The sequence below is a fragment of the Corvus cornix genome, chromosome 2, assembly GCF_000738735.6.
Source record: "Corvus cornix cornix isolate S_Up_H32 chromosome 2, ASM73873v5, whole genome shotgun sequence".
Taxonomy (NCBI): Eukaryota; Metazoa; Chordata; class Aves; order Passeriformes; family Corvidae; genus Corvus; species Corvus cornix.
This window is the reverse complement of record NC_046333.1, coordinates 128,673,766-128,692,686: the sequence shown is the minus strand read 5'-3', so window position 1 is coordinate 128,692,686 and position 18,921 is coordinate 128,673,766. Positions and strand designations below refer to the sequence as shown.

The following is an 18,921-nucleotide window of genomic DNA, read 5'->3' as shown; positions in this document are numbered from 1 at the left end:
AGATAATTAACAGACTGAAAATGTCACAAGAGATGAGACCAAGATGGTTATGCATTTCAAGATTTCCTAAGTAATCACAAGAGTTACATCCTTTCTCAGTGTATGTAGTCCTGCTAATAACTTGAAACTATATTTGCAAGTTTAGAACTTTTTATTGAAATGTGAAAATTAGGACCTTCTCTCCAGATTAATGATTACATTCAGTTATGATAGCAATGAAATGCTATTGGAATTACAATATTAAGAGACACTTGCATATATCTGAGAAAAAAAAATCCTCAGAAAGATAAAAAAAAGGCTGATTGTAGACCATGGCATGGCTATGTAAGACAATCTAAAGAACAACAAAATTTTAGTGACCAACTTGTTCACTATTGGCAACACAATAGATTTTAGATTCGAAAAATATACAAACTATATTCAAAATACAACCATTTCAAAATATTTTATTGAAAATAGCATACAAAAGATTTTGAAGGCTATTTCTCAATTGGTTATTTCTAAATATTAATGAAAAAGTAGTTGTTCATTTCCAAGAATCTCCACCATACAGTTATGTACTTTAGGAACCTTTTGTTTTTCTAATCATTGCTTCCATCATATCCCACTGCTCTTTGGTAACCTATCAAAAGAAAAGAGAATTTTATTGGAATTTCATATAATAATTACACATCAAAGTGTCTGAATGTAAAATAGCAAGCAAGGAAATTAATACCCTCTTCAAATCATTGAATTCTCCTGCCATAGATACATATTCTCCACCATCCATTCTAATAACCTAGAAAAAGCATAAACAGTGTTTTTAGTAATAGTGGGATTTCTGTAGTATTCACTTGTTAAGAACTGTGAAAGTAATTTTTACTGATTTGGGTGAGAAAAGCCCATACTCAAAATAATGCAATTCAACCACTTTTAGAAGTTCTTTCTAAGGTGCTAACAACCATGCACTACACTTAAAAGGTGATTAATACTTGTAAACAATTTTAAAGTAAGATGTTTTGTTTCATTTCTGAAACCAGGTCTTTAAAAAAAAAATCAACAATACTCACACCATCATTGGGTTAATTGTACAAACAAGATCAACCAAAACTCACTGCTCCATTAACCCAGCTTGCATAGTCACTGCAGAAATAGGCAGCAAGATTTGCAATTTCTTCTACAGTTCCCAGACGACCACAGGGAACCCTCTCAATTATCTTCTTCTCAAATGTGCCTGTTGGGTCAAGGCGGCTAAAAGCACCCTGAGAATTAAAATAAACATTAAAATAAAAGTTATAACTACATCAGAAAATAAAATCCAGCAGAGATTTGACTCCACATACACAATACAGAAGTTAGTATTTGTCAGTAAGCTGTCGATACCCTCATTGTCAGTAGCATGGAAAAGAAGGAAGTAGAAAAGAAAAAACAATTTATCCCTTTTGCACTGATATGCATCTACTGATGATAAGTTGGAATTTAGCACATTTGGGATAGTCACCCACCATCTATCTATGAAAAACAAAAGGGGTTAATCATTCTTTTTCCTCAAACACCCTTGATAAACATTTGAGGAAATAAGCAAGACTCAACTGCTGCATGGACAGAGGAGAGGAACAAGGGGAGAAGAGGAACAGCAAAGTAAACAAAAATAAGTTATACATGACAGAGTAAATAAAATAGAGAAGAAAAAAAAAAATCAAATTTACTTAAATTGCAGCAACTGCTAAGACTAAAGGAAGTCACCGGGAGCTTTAGTACTTGAATAGCTTAAAATGGCACGGGAAATAAAAGGGATTTTTTCTTCCTGGCTCCTCCAAAAGGAAATAACCTCCTCACTCAAAATGAGAAGTGTATCAGTAACATTTATGTTAAATCACTGAAGTTATGATTTAAATCACATTGTAATTCATGTAATCATGGCTGTAATCATGCCATTTAAGTCTCCTATTGCCATATTTTTATTTGCCAGTTTATAAGTGTAACAGTGTTGTGCTTGTATGCCTTGTTCTTTTCCCATCATGACTTACAACAGTATGTTTTAAAGACATGGATATTGCCCCTAAGGCAGAAAACCTTGATTTTGCAATATGCTGTCTGCCTTTTTATGCTTTCAGGGAAATTTTAAGTTGGAACCATACACCAAATGTAGCATCTTATTAAGAACACACAGTATCTCAAGCAGGTTATACACTATTAGTTCAAAAAAGGAATATTAACTGGAGCTAGCACTATTGACATTTAAATCCCTTAACTTGCCAGATGTTTTTCTTCTACTCTTAAAAATACACAAGATACAATGCCTGTAGAACTTTTGGTGTGATCCTCTAATGCTGTTTCAACATTCTTATAATTCTGCTAATTCTGCCACTTATTTTTCTCTATAGTAAAAAGAGTTAAAACTAAGTTTTCCCGTGTAGCATCTAAAACTGGCAAGAGGAAACAAGGAAAAAATAGTAAATAAACAAACAAAAAAACAAGTAAAAAAGAAACAACTCTGCACCCCTGTTCCCAAAACAACAGCAAAACCAACTGTGAAATATTTTACAGGAAGAAGTAATACCATTATTAGTGCTCATAATCATAATAATTTGATTCAGTGGAAATGGATCTTCCTTTCTCTTCTTGCAGGACTGCTTTCTTTATTCTTCCTGTTCCAGCTGCTCTGGATTACTTCCTTCAAACTCTCTAGTCCTCCTTCTCACTCACTTCAAAGCTTCTCATTTCCTTGCCAACTTAGTTTTTCTCTTTCTAGTTTTGAGATTTTCAACAAAACTAGTGAGATTCTGTTCTCATATCCCTAAAAGAGATTCTAAGATTTTGGAACTGATGAGATGTTTTGTTTAAAAATTAGGGGTTCAGGCAGAAACAGGAACTTTACTCCAAGTGTAAGAATTCACTCCACTTGACAAACTAGGTACATAGAGATAAGAATCAGCAGTAAGTACTTTAATATATCAATTCTTTGAAACACTAAAAAAAGGTCTTTATATCAAGTGTAGTAGAGGGGACAGTGGCAGGTCTCACAAGTTCAAGAAATGCTGTTTTACAAAAAGACTAAGAGGGAAGTGTGTTCAATATTCCAGCAGTCTTGACTACCAAGGAAATCATATTAGAATTTACGGCTACAGAAAGGTTAGGCTGTTGTAAAGTTAAGTCTGTACTACAAAGCATAATCAAGGCTGTGTTTCACTTCATGCCATGTACCTTTGTTTTTATTGGACCTGGTTGAATCACATTGAATCTCATGCCATATCTACCCCATTCAGCCGCAAGAGACCTAAAAATTCATTAACAGAGTGCATCAATATTTTAAACACAGTATTTTAATCCTATTCAGAAAAAAAAAAAAAAATTAGTCAAATGTGTAAATACTGGAACATCCTGAAACAGACATTTTTGCTTATGGGGTTTTTTTGTGCTTAACAAAATAATTTGAGTGAAGCAAGAAAAAATCTCATTCACAAACAGAGGAATATTGATTTAATAGATGAATCATAGATAAAGCAGCATGAAGGAGCAATTCTTTCTCCTTTGCAAATCACGGATGGTGTTGGCACCTGAACTCCTTAACAAACAACTGTTAGGCCTCCTTTCTCTGGCAATTTAGACTATCCCACAAGTATACATTTCTAACATTTGCAGCATAGCTCTCACATTACATGTTTTGAAGTAACACAAAACAGAGGATACATTCTAAAATAGGACCACTAAAATAGTTTTTCTTTATGACATTTTCTCTGCATAATGAGTACTTCGGATCTACTATGGTGAATGAATAAGCTGAGTCATAGTCTCTGAAAAGTACACATTTCCGTTACAGCTCTGTAGAACAGAAATCAAGACCATTACTCAGTCCCTCATTTTTTTCCAGATAAAGAATTCTAGTTACTAAAAGGCTGCCAAACTATTCAATTCTTTCTGCTGAAGTGCAGAGGAAGATCTAAGTGCTATTAAGGACTAGCCTGAAGTTAAAAATGAGAGAAATCCTTCTGTTTGCTGAGCAGCATGGATACATCAACATGATATTGTTCTGAACTAAGTAGAACTGCAGACTTAATTTTAAATAGTGATAGGAAACAAATTTGTTGATTAATATAAACAGAGCTGAAGCCACAGTATACTGTACCCAAATAACAAGCACATATTTTCCTCAGACAAAAGAATGTGGAAGGTGCTACAGATCTCAAACAGTTCCCTTAATAGCTGTCTTTAAGTGCTGGTTCACCTATGAGAATGCAAGTGAATCTGATTATCAAAAGTCCATACAACAAACTTTGGAACTTGTAATTGCCAAACTAAGTAGTTCTACTTGTCCTTATCTTGGTCTTGTGATAAAAACAGTAACAGTTAACGCTTCCCTCCATAAGAAGCTGTCAGCATGCTATTTTCTTGCTAGGATACTGGAGCCTGGATTGAACTCTTGTGGTACAGCGGAATAGGTGGACTACACTAACAAGCTCCATCTTAAGGATGTGAAAACTAAAGCACATGTTTTGCTGTATTACTCACTTGCTCATTGCTTCTACACCAGCTTTGGCAGAGGCACTTGGCAACACAAATCCTGAACCACTCTCTGCATAAATTGTTGTAATAGCCAGGAATGCTGCTCCTAGAAGTTGCAAAAACATTTAAAAAACCACTCATACCAAACAAATCAAACAACCCTGAAGATCAAACTCTCAACTTAAGGTAAAAGCAAGCTAAATGGTACAGAAGTTTGCAGCTCAAGTGTTAGGGATACCTTTTCACTCTGGGTAGTGAAAAGGCATTTTAAAAATATAGTCTTTGAAACTTTTTCAAGCCTTTTTATTTCAGTTCCCTCTTTTGCATGACTGTTAAGACTTGTTCCAGGTAAGTGCAAATAGCTATTGATTAGGCTCTGAAGGTCTAAGCCCTCAGACTTCTACTGATAATGACTGCATAAATTACTCTAACTGGAGTGAAGGCTGAAGATCTTACAGTGTTTTTTCAGAAGCCCTAGTCTAGTTGTCACTAACCAGATACTTTGCCCTAAATTCGTCAATCCCTAAGCAGAAAAAAAAGAAAATCAAGGAAAAAAATCAGCATTAACAGTTAGGTTTGGCATAAACTAACAGCTGAGGGCTTGAGTTAAAGTTTACACAGAAGAATAAAAATTTTTAAGAAATTTTCAGAAGCTTTTTCTGCAGTAGAGCCTATTACAGAGTTAACCTGCATAACTTTTCCTATTATTATCACAACAAACTCCATTATAAAAGAACTACTTTCTTTTATATCCTATATTTTATAACAGACTTAGCAAAAAATGTTCTGAAAAATAATGGAAACTGCAACTGCTTATTTAATCTCTCTTCTATAGAATCCTGCAAATTCTGTCTAATCAATGACTGGCATGAGCTTATTGTAGCTGGGTAGCGAAGGACAAGGGATGACAGTTCACTGCTTACATCACAGTAACTAAAATAACTGTTCTACTTACTATATTTTTAAAATAATTTCATTAGAATAGCTGCCCAGGGGATATTTCTAAAACAATGTACACTACTGATAGATTTAAGTAGAGACTCAGGTAAAAAATTACAGTAATATTATACAGAGAAACAAAAGAGAACCATAAACAAGCACTAATTGAAATGCCAGCAGATATCCAGAAACCATGGGCCCTGTTTATAAAAAAGGAGTCTTCACACTTTGAAAGGAAAAATCTACACAGGCAAAAAAACTATAGAACAACTCTGAAATTATCTAGAGGTCACTGTTAATTACACATTTTGCAGAATTAAACCACTGATTTTTTTTTTTTTTTTTTTTTTTAATACAGGCAAGTTAGGTGAACCTAACATGGAAGCAAGAGTAACTGACAGATTGACAGCTCTGGTATTTAAAGAACGCTTCCACTCATACACAACTTTTATTTCTAAAGCCTATTCATAAAATGGACAATAACTGACCAATTAACTCCTCTCACTTTGTGAAAATAAGTAACACACTAGCAGATTACAACTTCCTTTTAAATACCAGCACAAACCTGCAGTCTAAAAGCAGAGAACTTTTATTATTTACTACATTAGACTTAGTGTAGGTCACACTGCAGACCTAAAGGATGTCTCAGTGTTCTAGAAACTGACAGATTTGTAGTATCCTCACAGACTGCTCTAAAATATTTGCACTAGGTAGAATCACTTTAGAAACTAAGGTCTCTGCCCAAACTAAAAAAATCAAGTAAGTAAAAAGAAAATGAAGGTGAGAGGACAAACAGGTACACTTGACTTACTTGCAAAAACATGTCTTAAAGGAAGCCTTAAACAAAAAGTCTTATTTACAGATGGACTCCCCTAGAAAGAAGACATGCAAGTAACAGCAAAAGAAATTCACATGTTTTGGAAGCTTAGAAGTGAAAGGAAGAGAGACAACATGAAGGTGAATGGCATCTAGATTTTACCAAATTTGAGGATGGAAGTAAGGAAAGTAGCTTTTCATTTGACAATAGCAAAAACAAAAGCATGTTTGAGTTAGTATTTCACATTACTCTGTGGGTACAATACATGCACCTAGAAGACCACAAGGCAACCTATTTCAATGGTCTGCCATAATGATATAGTAAGTCATAATTGGGGATGTGTTTTTAATGTGGGAATATCAGCACGAAACCTTATTTTTTTAATTTTAAAAATGTCTCTGCAATTAGAACTCTGAAATTAGATTTTTATATTCAACCTCAGTTGGTCTCTGGGCCCAATTGTAAGGCCTGATGCTACAATGAAGTAATTATTAGCCAGATCTACTGTGTGATACTTAAGGACAGCTTTCACTGAAAAATTTCCTTTCTAGAAGAATGTTAAAAATTGTATTTCTCTTCTCACATGAACTCTCAAAACTGACTATAGTAACAGTAAGGCAAGGAAAGCAAGTAATAATATGTCACAATACTTAAGATACCTTTTTTTACTTTAATGAGCTCCTTTCCAATTTCCAGAGTTACAAAAGCAGTACCATTAAGAACAATATCAGTTATTGTTTTCCAGGCATTAGGAGAAAGTCGTTCAGAAGGGGAAATAAAGTTTCCAGCTGCGTTGTTTATCACAACCTGAAACATATAAAGGAAAGAGTTAACTAAAAATAAGAGACAAAAGTAAATAATTTACAAGGAACTTTTTAGTGTTTCCAGGGACAAAAGTAAAAATATCCTCATCAAACGAGGTATGGGGGGTAGGGGAAGAGAGAGAATAATCCATCCGAAATTTTAGCAGCTGCAGCATAGATAAAGTATCAGTAACAGAAAATGAGCTGTATTTCCAAACTACTGTACTGAGGAACTGTAAAATGTAGAGGCTATTTTCCATAGTGTCTCAAGTGCATCCTAACAGAAAAGTTTGTCCCCACAAAATTCCAATTTAATATAATATTTAATATATTGGGAATATATTTAATATAATGGGAATAAAAGCAAAAGAAGGCAACCTGATAACTAAAGTCTGGATGAAGTGACTGTTGCATAACAGGAAGTCAAATAATTCGTGACGAGAATATTATGATACAGTGTACTGCAAACAGCTACTACAAAACTTTTGTTGAATAGATGTACATCCGTCAGTTCCTATGAACAACAATCAGGTAGAGGATACTTTCACTTTCTTAAGGGGAGTAAGCATCACATTAGCAGTACTTAAACCAAAAATTATGTAGCCAGATCTAGCATATTTAATAATATAATGTGCTGAAGCAATACAATGGTGTACTGTTTATGGAATGGCGCCTCAGTTCATGTAGGTTCGCACGTAAGACAAATTCTTTGTCCTGAAGAACTTCTGGGCTAAATTCTAATGAAGGTATTAGAATTTTCAATAACAAAACAGAGCACAGTACATATTACATGAATGTAAAACTAATAATACACAACAGCCATAAATTATAGACAGCAAATTCAGTTTAAAGGCCTCCCTGAAATCTGAAGGAAAAAAAAAATCCAAACACCTTGAGATACTGAGGTTACTTGAATCACTGAATAAATATAGGAAAGACACAATAATAAAACTAGTGAACTAAGGACTGCACAGTATGATCTTTGAGGTATGTAGGACTGCCAAAATAAGCCATGACAAAAGAATGATTGCTTTCTAATTGGGAGTAACACGCTTGGGAACGGAATGAACAAAACAAAGCCAGAAGGACTTTCAAGCTACTGCCATTAACTTCCGTCTTTGAGATCTCACCTCACATGCAGGGTGGCAGTGAGTGACACCCAGGATTCATAAACTGACATCTCATGTCTGCAACTAAGAGAAAAGCTGGACAAAAAGAACTGAATATTCAATTTACTCTGCAGTCTATCTTAAAAACACAAAATATGTGAAATTGAAGAGGAGGCAAATGCTTGTAAAGAACAAGTCATGGGAAACATTTATTCAGAAAATTATTCGTGTTCTAAAAATGTACTATACAGGAAGAAATCTCCTCCCTCTCTGCACACATGTAAAACCTGAAGATCGTGATTTTGACTTTGGTCAAAAACTCCATTAAAAAATAGTCAAAATAATATCCAGAGAATCTTGTCAACAAATCAGGACAGTGAGTTGTCTTATTTCTACCACTGTTATAGCATACAGCTATACAGCTACATAGCATACAATTTGTCTACTTTTTACGATACTCAAAATTCAGTAGGTTCTCTACCACATCTGTAGGAAGCTCTTGGTGAGTGCAAATTGTCTTCAATACACATACAACAGTTTTAAATTTACAGTAAACAGTTTTAAATCTGACTGTCCTTTACAACAATGCTACATCATCACACTTCCTATCAGCTAGCAGAATCCAAGTTCTCACAAATCCAAATCTCACAAACAAATCAGAATTTGGTGGTTATCATCCTTCAGATTCCACCAGATCACCCCCCTCACAATGTGATGTAAAGAGCTGTTATTTTGTGCCAAACTATAAAAAACAGATACTTGGTTTGACTGAAGATTTTTCTTCATTTTATAAGAACTTAATCTTCAGTTTGGAACCTTCTTTGTGAATATTAATAAGCTAAGCAAGGACCAAAGGAGACATTTATTATTACTTTCGTTGCTATTTTTTGAGGCCTTGTGTTAAGATGTAATTCAGTAAACACAGGTAAGTCACCTTTTCAGGATGATTTAAGGGCAATATTCCTTTCCCTTAATTCAATCCCTCCAGAATTCTCCCACTATTTAAAAGAAGATGTTAGTCCTCAGAGTAAGGATAAAAATGTTTTGTCTACCTGGCCACTAAATATTCTAAGAATTACGGGAATAGAGTAACTTTACTGTTAGCTTTACCTTGAAGTACTGCCACTGTTTTGTCTAGTGTCTTTTTAGATTCCATTAACTTTCTATCTTAGTAACTTTCTTCATACCTACTATGCAAAGTATTTTCAGTAATGAAGAATGAGTTCTTTCCTTTCCCTAGAAGACTTACATCAGGATGTCCTGCCATTTGGATTGTTTCAGCAACAGCATTCTTAACTGAAACTGGATCTCTCACATCACACTGGACGGCATGAACCTAAATAATAATGGAAAAGCAGTTGTCAGACTTAAAAACTATATCATTCAAAAATTTAACAAGTCCATAGAAGCACGCAAATGCAAAAAAAAAAAAAAAATCCAATAAAATGTAGAGTATAATACATAACATGTTCACAATTCTGCAAAAAATTACCTTATTCCCTGTTTTAGAAGAAATTTCGTCCGCTGTTCCCTTCAAAACATCCAGCTTCCTAGAAATAAGTATTAACACACCTTATGTCAGTTAAATGCAATTACAATTCAGACTACTAAAATCTCTTTTTTTTCTGAGCAAATATGAACTAAAACTGTTGCTGGTTTTCATGAAAACTGAGCTTTAAGATTAACACTATGTTTATCCACTAACTTTCTGAAAGAAAACTAAGTAATTTATGGTTAGTGCTACTTTAAAACATCTCAGAAGTGACAATGGTAAGAGACTCTAAAGCTAATCAACATGTGATAAGCCAGAAAAAAGCACACTATCATAACAAACTTAGTTTTAGCTACTACTCTACTAGAATTAATAAGAGACATACATATTCACATTTAAAACTAAACAATTAAACTACTGTTAGGATCACAACACTTCTGTTTATTTTGATTTAAAATGTGATTGTTTTTCTAGACTTTATTGAAGTGCTTCTAGATTCTACTGCACTACTTAAGAGAGCTGTAGAAAATCATCATTAAAGGAAAATCAAGGCTCTTGTTCAAAGTCAGAAGAGGAACGGATTTAATTCTGTATTGTAATTCAAATCTGTATCAAGAACACCTGTAATAACATATTAATAATGTTCAATAATGCCCACTGCAAACTTTTGTTCCCTTTAAGGTTTTAGTTGAATTAATGTCTACTATTTGAGGTTGCTTATTTTGCTGCCACATTTCATGAAAATGTGCTTAGTTTATTTCTTCCTACTGATTTTTATACCATTAAGCATTTGCAGAGAAATCTGCAAGTTTCTAGAATCCACAATATGACATTGTAATTTAAAAGTGTACTGCAACAGAATAAATAGAATAATTTTTTTCTTTTTTATAGAGAAGAAAACAGTTCTCATCAGCAGTCAGAAATAAATGAAAATTCTAAAACATCTTCATTAATATTTACCGGCTTGCTATAACACACTTGGCACCTAAACTGGACAAAGTTGTTGTCATCCCTTTGCCAATCCCAGTACCTCCCCCAGTTATAAAGGCCACTTTCCCTTGGAAGGTATTTGGTGGCAACATCACTTTTTGAAGAGGTGAGAAGAATGCAGCTTGTGGTGCACTGTTGTCTTGATGCAGCACATTTGGCCCACGGCTGAAAAACTGAAAGAAAAAAAACCCAGAAAAGTTAGATTTTTCTCCTTTCTGTATTCAGGACTGTTATGCAAGATCAGATTTTCCTATGACAGTGGAGATCACAATCATAACTGCCTTATTATAAGTAAATATATATGAATATAAGAATGACTAGATTGCGTTATAGCAACACACATGGGCCTTTACTTAAATGCTAACACTGGACTAGGAAAGCACTTGAAATATTTTTAGATACTCTACTGCAACTAAAGAACTACTGAAAAAATACTTTAGTCATGATTCTTGCTACTTTGTGCAATTTTTGTATCTATCACTTTTACTAAAGCATGTGAGAAACCATTAACAACTAATGAGAGAAGGACTTGGGCTTCATATTCATATATGCACTGTAATTAATGCATAAACAAAACCATGTGATTTCAGGTTATATACATATGTATTTACAAATTTAAAATCTTCAGCAATAGATTCATGATTTTGACCCTTTACTACTGCATCCAACCAAACCTTCTTTGCTGGAGAACAGGACAGAACCAATCTTCACAAGACCTGCCCTAATGGCCACAGAAACTGCTAAGGAAATCAATGCCATCTCCCAGACAAAACTGGGCAAGGTTATGTTATCAGCATCACACTCTGTCCCAGCAGAAGTACCATCTACGGTAAATTAGCCTCTGAAGGATTGGTCCCTGCAAAAACACACATGCTTGGAACATGTTTAAAAACATGCATGAAAAAAGAAGAAAATTCAGTATTACATCTAGCAAACTATGCTAGTAAGAAAACACCCCACTAATGTAATGAGAAATTTGTGATGTCACCAAGAAAGTTGCAGCAAAAATAGCCAACAGGATATTTCTAGCATCCTAATCCACTACACTAAGTCAAGCCCTAATCTAAATACTGAATTAAATGTCTTGGGACAGCAGCATTACACTAATAATTCAGAAATTCCCTTATTTAAAATACAAAAGTTACCTTAACCTGAAGCTCCAAACACTTCCAAGTAAGGCAAAACTGGGTTTGCGTTATTTTTGATGTGCAAAAAAATTAGAAGACTGTAAACTATACTTATTTTCTCCAATTTTAACTTGTACTTGATCCTTTAATGTGTTTATTTTCATACCAAAAAAAATCTAATATAATTTTGTGAAAGAAGACTGAACAGTCACTCTTGTATGATGCTGTTAATAAAACCATGCAATGGTTCACTAGACTGACATGAAGAAGAAAGGTAGTTTTAAAATAGTAAAAATATTACAACTTATTATTATGTTGTGTTAATTCACATTTTGGACACTATTAATTCACATTTTAAACACTAAAATTAAGAGACAACATTTTTAGTGGTAGATGATTAATCTGTACATCCCACAGTTACAATGCAGGGGGTTTCACAGAGCTTAAAGTTCGCTTGCAGAAGTGTGCACGTGAATCTTTCTGTGTGGCAATACATATGCATAAGCAATTCAGGTGAAAACAGAGATAACAATCATGGAATTACACTGACAATTTAATGCAGCTTAAAGCATGGTGCTATTATCACCAGGGTCACGGGCTCAATCCGTGTATGGGACATTCACTTAGGAGCTGGACTGGATGATCCTTGCGGGTCCCTTCCAACTCAGAATGTTCTGTGAAAAACTAAAATTGAAGAAGAGTTGGAGGCACTACATAGAACAAAACTGAAAAAACAAAGCTTGAACTAAAGCTGGAATTATCACATCTGTAAAAACACTGCTGCTTTTTAATTGCCCCAGTGAAAATAAAATTTGCATACTTTCACGGAGTACCAGAATACTACTAAGCCTCCAGGAAAGGGAAATGTGAAGGTTCTCTTTTGGGACTTTCTTAGTAGTCCCCTACTCATCTCTCTTCAGGAGAAATGCTCCCTGTGGAGAATTTCAGCTCACGGCAGAGACTGCAAATCAAGACAGCATTTGGACTCCCCCTTCTTTCAGGATATGGAGATTACTGAAACTCCCTGATCAGGTGCTCTGTCTTCTTGCTCTCCATGAAAGAAACACTGCAAGCAGCAGTGTTTCTACTCGAGCAGGGAAGATTAGGACATGCCACAGCAGAGCAGAAGGCTGCACCAAGACTAATAAAGTACGATAATGATAACCAGCCTGTACAGTTGGTATAATTGAGCAATCTTTTAGTCAGACTGCTATCGTCTCCTTACTGGCTTGCACAAGAGGCTTCTATGACAGCATCCATGCAATTTAATCATTCCACTGCTTAAGGCTGAGGTTTTAAATGAAATCTCGGGTGTAAATAGAGATATAAAAAAGTCAGTAAACAGCTTTAAAAAAACCAACAGTCAAACAACAAACACACGTATCACTGACAAACCAAAAAAACAAACCCTCGCCCAGGGGGTGGAAGTGAACTGTCAAATTACTGCAGAAAGCCGTCTCAGAAACACACAAGCAGTCACTGGCAAGAAGCACCGTGCTCGGGGAGAACTCACTAAAAATGACCTCCAGCAACATCCACATAGTCACAGAATCATAGAATTATTTGGATTGGAAAGAATCTTAAAGATCATCTTGTTCCAAGCCCCCTGCCATGGGCAGGGACACCTTCCACTACAACAGGTTGCCCAGAGATCATCCAACCCGGCCTTGAACACCTCCAGAAACGGGGCATCCACAACTTCTCTGGGCAACATGTGAATATCTAATCTAAAGTACCATCTTACAGTCTGAATCCATTCCCCCTTGTCCTGTCATTACATGCCCTTGCAAAAAGTTCCCCTCCAGATTTCTTGTAGGCTCCCTTCAGGTACTGGAAGGCTGCAATAAGGTCAACTCGGTCACAAGTCAAGCCACACCACTGCTTGGACAGCAACATTCCTAAAGGGCCGTGCGCAGCTGTGCGATTGGGGCCAAAGGGCGACAGCACGCAAGTGGAAGCCACGGCAGCGCCCGGCGGTGGGGCAGGAGACCGTGTCAGCCCGCACCTCTGCGGGGGCTCCGCGGCGGACAGGGCCGGGAGCTGAGGAGAACCGAGGGGTGTTCCCTTCCTGGCTGTTTCCCCAGTCCCGGCAGCCCGAACTGCAGAGACCCGCCGTGCCCTCTCTCTGACGCGACAACGGCGCCCGGGCAGAGCCGGGGCGGCGGGGCAGGAGGCGGCGGAACACCGCCCGCGGTGCCGTCCGTCCGCCCTCAGCCCCGGCAGCACAGGGAGCGCCTTACCCGCCCGGCGCCGGACACGCGAGGGCCGCGAACCCCGCGCCACCACAGCCCCACCGCCGCCGCCATCTTCCCCCGCCGCGCTCTGCGCCTGCTCCGCGGGGAGGCGCGGCCGCCGCCGGACGCCACCGGGCGGGCACGGGCACCGGCACCGCCCGGCACCGGCACCGGCAGCCGTGGGGAGCGGGGAACCGGCGAGACCGCCCCACCACACCCCCCCACAGGTGTTGCAAAATATAGGATGTGTAAAAATTTTCCTGAGAAAGGCCATTCTTTGATGTTTGATCGTTGTATACTTTCAAGCCTAATCAACAAGATAGGAGCAAACCAGCTCTAAGGAATGTCCAGGTGAAAGACAAATTATTTGTTGATGGAATTGCCTTGTTAAGGTTTAGGGCTTGACATGTTTCAATGATCTCAGACCTAGAGGGAGATTAACAAAACTTGGGAAGAAGGATGTACCACTGACAGTGGACACAAAGAGTGCAGAATTTATGGGCTACAAGGGCATATGGCAGAATCCCCAAGATAAGGAAAAAACTAATAAAGGCAACACAACAACTTCGCTCAAGTCAGCTCTGACTGGGTAAAAGGTATTTCTGACAGGGCGAGATTGCCCACTGACCCAAAAGAAGAGAACGACTGAGCATATGGACTAAACAGCCTGAGAAGTGAGAGAATCATTAACTAATAGAAGATAGAATCCTAATTAATAACAGAACTAGGTAACTGGTAGCCAATGACCATGAACGCCCTTTTTGCTAAAACATTTAAATAATGAAAAGTTCTGGTTGTCCTTGTGCCGGCTTTGTGTGTTTGTCACCCAACATGCCTTTCTGCATAGAACTGTAAATAAATCAAATGTGGATTGGCTTCTTGAACACCAGGTGAAAGAACCTATTTTGGAGCAACACAGGGGTACCTTCTCACCCACTGCCACCCCCGTGGTACCTCCAGTTCCAGCTGCGAGGGTTGGAACATGCTTGGTTCAGTCTATCTGCTTCACTGGGTTGGAATTTTATTACTGAAAATGATTCACTAAATGATATTTAAAGGATACTAAATAACTACGTTCTTTGGTGGGGGGTTTGGTGTTTTTGTTTGTTTGTTTGCTTCCCTTGTGGTATCTACACCCAGGAATTGCTGTGCCCTTTACTCATTGCATGGCGGCCAGTTCTTGGCATGTGTTTTGGGGGGAGAGGATTTGTTTAAGAAATATGAGAAAAGAGGTTGTTGAGAATATTACCTGTCTGCTAAATAGGAATTCAAATGGAATGGGTAACACAGGGCCTGATTTGAGGTGAAATTGTGCATTCACAGATCACTCCTGCGCAGCAGACAGAGGCTCCATGCTGGCTCCACCACGCACACCAACAGTGGCTGACTGCCGTGAAACAAGGTTTACCAGAAAGATCAAGAGTCCTCATTTCAAATTCAACACTGCTAATGGAGTTCAGAAAAAGCCTAAGTGGTCTGTGAACATCAGACCGTATTCAGCTACGGGAGATTATGTTGAGATAACAAGACACTTGATTTATCTGCGTTGAGCCCAGAGACTGGCTGATGGAAAAAGTAATGACTGACTGATACCCACCCATTTGCACAGCCTTTGTAATAAGGCAAAGAAACGTGCAGAGTCATATCTACTCATAAGAAAGGAGAGGATAAGGGGGTGGAGGAGCAGCATACTAGCTGTAAGAACCTACAGATTTAATAAAGCTGCAGGTTTTCCAGGAAGGACACCATACTTGATGAATCTATGCAGTTACAAAACTAGGCATGAAAGACAACAAATCTATCAGTGGGTCTATACTATCAACTTTTGAATTTAGAATTCCAGGCAAACTGCTTACACACTGCTGTGGTAGTTCAGAGGAAGCAGAATTTAAATCCTACAGCTTAGTCATCATTGCCCTGTATAAAAATGACCAAACAGCCATTTTCTCTACATGTTCAACATTTAGGAAAAAAAAAAATGGTTGATGCTTTCTTGGTACAGTAAGCTCCAGAGTAGGTAACATCTTCATAAGTTCTGCACACCGTCTGGCAGGCATTGAAACAATAGTGTCACACTGCTGGGCAATAGTTGCCACGTTTATCATTAAAGTAGCACGTGGAGTATCTGGTAGGTGTTAAAGAGTTGCTCCAAGATTTATATAGTAACATTCCATTACAATAACTTAATTCAAACACACAGAGTCTCAAGGGATCTGTAATCACTTAACACAAAAACAAAACAAAACACAACAACAACAAACAAAGAACCCCAGGAAATAACCACCAAAAAAAAAAAAAAAAAAAAAAAAAAAAGAAAGTTGGAGAAACAGAGTGAATATTGTTCAAGAGAAGCTTTTAAAATGCCAAATACTACAGAATTTAGAAAGCTTCACTGGAACTATGCAACAAGAGGAAACAAAGTACAAACTACACATTGGAAAATACAAATGGGCTAAACAGCTACCTCTGAAACAATCATTATATTTCTATGGTGAGAGTGAACAAGGTGATATGACTGAACTAAATTTCAGAAAATGTTTTCTAGCAGCTTTCATTTATGAGGTGCAATTCCTATCCTATACTTGTTACTTTTTAGTAATATGAAGAAAATGGTCTCCAAGATTGGGATGTGGACAAATTTTTAAAACTGCAATAACACCTTAATGCCATACAATCTAAAAATACTACTGAAGGCAGACTACCCACATCTTACTGATACCCACCCATTTGCACAGGAAAATAATGGGCTTAATAGGCTATTACTCCACTTTACAAAATCCCACTTCAGTTTGGGTGGTGCATATTTACAAGCTTAGGGGGAGTTTAAAAACAGCCTAACTGAAATATTGAAGTGTCCGGTCTCTAGTTCAAGGTATGTCAGGAGGTTTAAAGTGCAGGAAATATCTGGAGTTTTTTAAAAAAATCTTCCGGGATAACATGAGAAATTATAAGACTGTAAATGTAATATCTGTGGGGGAAAAAGTAATTAAAAAATGAAACACCTAGAAAAGGTGAAAAGATCTGAAAGTGTCTGCTTAGAGCTAGTCTTCTGAAAAGGTAATAATGTCTTAATCATCTCTTATGGAAATGCCTAAGAGATAATGAATATATAAGAGCTGGCAGGTATAATTTGACTTTCAAGGATTTAGCCAGGTGGCATAGCATAGAGCTCAGCCTGAGTCCTCATCATAAACTTGCATGCTGATGCTGTTTCTGCCACTCAAACTACTTTGTCAAAAGAAACACACAGCACCTGATGATAAAATTTAAAAATACTCCAAGAGAGTTTTGATACAAGAGATTACTAAGACAAAACAAAAAATCCTAGGTCAGGAATAAAACATGAACATAACGCACATGTAAATTTCTGTTAAGAGCAAAAGTTTAGTGACAGAACACCTTGATATTTTGTTTAGATACTGTTACTGTTCTGATAATCTCTAAGTTTTGGACTCTGATGAATCATTTATTTCTGAACTGAAAAAGGGAACAAGTAGAAAACCCACAAGTATTAGAGAACAGACACCTAGGTCAGTCAGGATCAGAGAGACAGCAAGTCACTCTCACAAAGTCTAGAAGGTAAATGAATGGTAAACCACAATTCTAGAAAAATAAAATAAAATTGGATGAATGCAAGAAAATTTATAATGTAAACATTAAAAAGAAGTTTATATGATTCATACAGTTTCGTATTATTATGATTTGTCGTGTGAGTTGATCACATGAGTCAAGCCAATAGGATAAATAAGACAGAATAATGACAACAATACAGAGAATATTTAAGTACAGTTATATAAAATAAAGAAATAGTCTAATTTAAGATACACTGTATACTTCTGGTCACCTTAGCTCAAAACTGAAATGACAAAATTATGAGGGACTAAAAAAAAAGAAGCAAAGAAGATAGATAATAGAAGAGATTAAGGAGATTGACCATTTTTCTTAGAAGCATAGGGAGGAAAATATAAAAAGATATCTAAGTGAACGTTTACGGAAGTCATAGAACACACGGAAATTAAACAGATTATGATCCTACAGAAAGTACATTTCTGGCAGCTCGTATTTACATTTCTGTATGTTTTAGATTAGTATTTTCTATTAGAAAAAAGTTATCCTGAGTTTCTCCAGCCCATTTCAACTCCACAGGTTTTTTGATGCTAAAACTTCTTAACTGTGGACATAACTCCAAAAGATTTCACTATTTTGTAAAGTTAGGGGGCAAACAATTACCAATATTCATTCCTTGAGAATAAGCCCACTGCCTGGTAGGAAGAAATTTGCTCTCCAGCTGTGGCTGATGTGATCATGGACATCAGGAATGCTTCCTCTGAGCTGCCTAGCACAAGCAGAAATGGGTATTTTGAGCCATACCTCAGATGTGTGTGAATGCAGTCACACACGTATGGCCTCCCCATACCTGTCGTCTGCTGTTCCTTTCCAGAAAACTCAGCATAAGACAAGTCTCTGGTAAGCTGCTGAATAGCCTTCGAACTCCCAGTGTTTTTTCATTTATTTAAAATTCTATTTATTTCTTCCTTGTACCCAGAAGTCACTTCCTGTTAAGAGATGAACGTCTAGAACATCTCCTGTTCCATATGCAATGCATTTTGTTAGGCATATTAGCGCACTGAGAAGGGCAGCACAGAGGGACAGGAGTCCCCAGCTGCCCCCGGGGTCGGAGATGCCACCCCCGACCCACACTGACACGGGGCGGAGGGGACGGGCTGGGACAGGGGCACATGGGTGAGCCACGGCAGCGCGCCCGGCCCCGGCCCGGCGCGGCCCCGCCTCAGCCCCGGCCCCGCCCCGGCCCCGCCCCGGCCCCGCCTCAGCCCCGGCCCCGCCTCGGCCCCGCCTCGGCCCCGCCTCGGCCCCGCCTCAGCCCCCCCCCGGCCCCGCCTCGGCCCCGCCCCGGCCCCGCCTCG

The 18,921-nt window shown here is 37.6% G+C and overlaps 1 protein-coding gene across 3 annotated transcripts; it reads right to left on the bottom strand.

The window, feature by feature from the left end:
- Nucleotides 1–419: 419 nt before the first annotated feature.
- DECR1 (2,4-dienoyl-CoA reductase 1) lies at nucleotides 420–18,464 on the bottom strand. Of its 3 annotated transcripts, none has more exons than XM_010405002.3 (10): nucleotides 18,414–18,464; nucleotides 10,606–10,808; nucleotides 9,646–9,703; nucleotides 9,403–9,489; nucleotides 6,901–7,048; nucleotides 4,492–4,591; nucleotides 3,187–3,259; nucleotides 1,095–1,241; nucleotides 716–778; nucleotides 420–622 (listed from the first exon to the last, which is right to left on the bottom strand). In XM_010405002.3, exons 1-10 carry the CDS (start codon nucleotides 18,447–18,449, stop codon nucleotides 563–565), a joined length of 975 nt encoding a protein of 324 aa, XP_010403304.2. In that variant the 5' UTR covers nucleotides 18,450–18,464; the 3' UTR covers nucleotides 420–562. The 3 variants fall into 3 exon arrangements, with proteins under 3 accessions (XP_010403304.2, XP_039404617.1, XP_039404618.1); XM_039548683.1 differs by lacking the exon at nucleotides 18,414–18,464 and adding an exon at nucleotides 14,003–14,081; XM_039548684.1 differs by lacking the exons at nucleotides 420–622; nucleotides 18,414–18,464 and adding an exon at nucleotides 14,003–14,081 and having other exon boundaries at nucleotides 1,050–1,241.
- Between the last annotated feature and the right edge of the window lie 457 nt (nucleotides 18,465–18,921).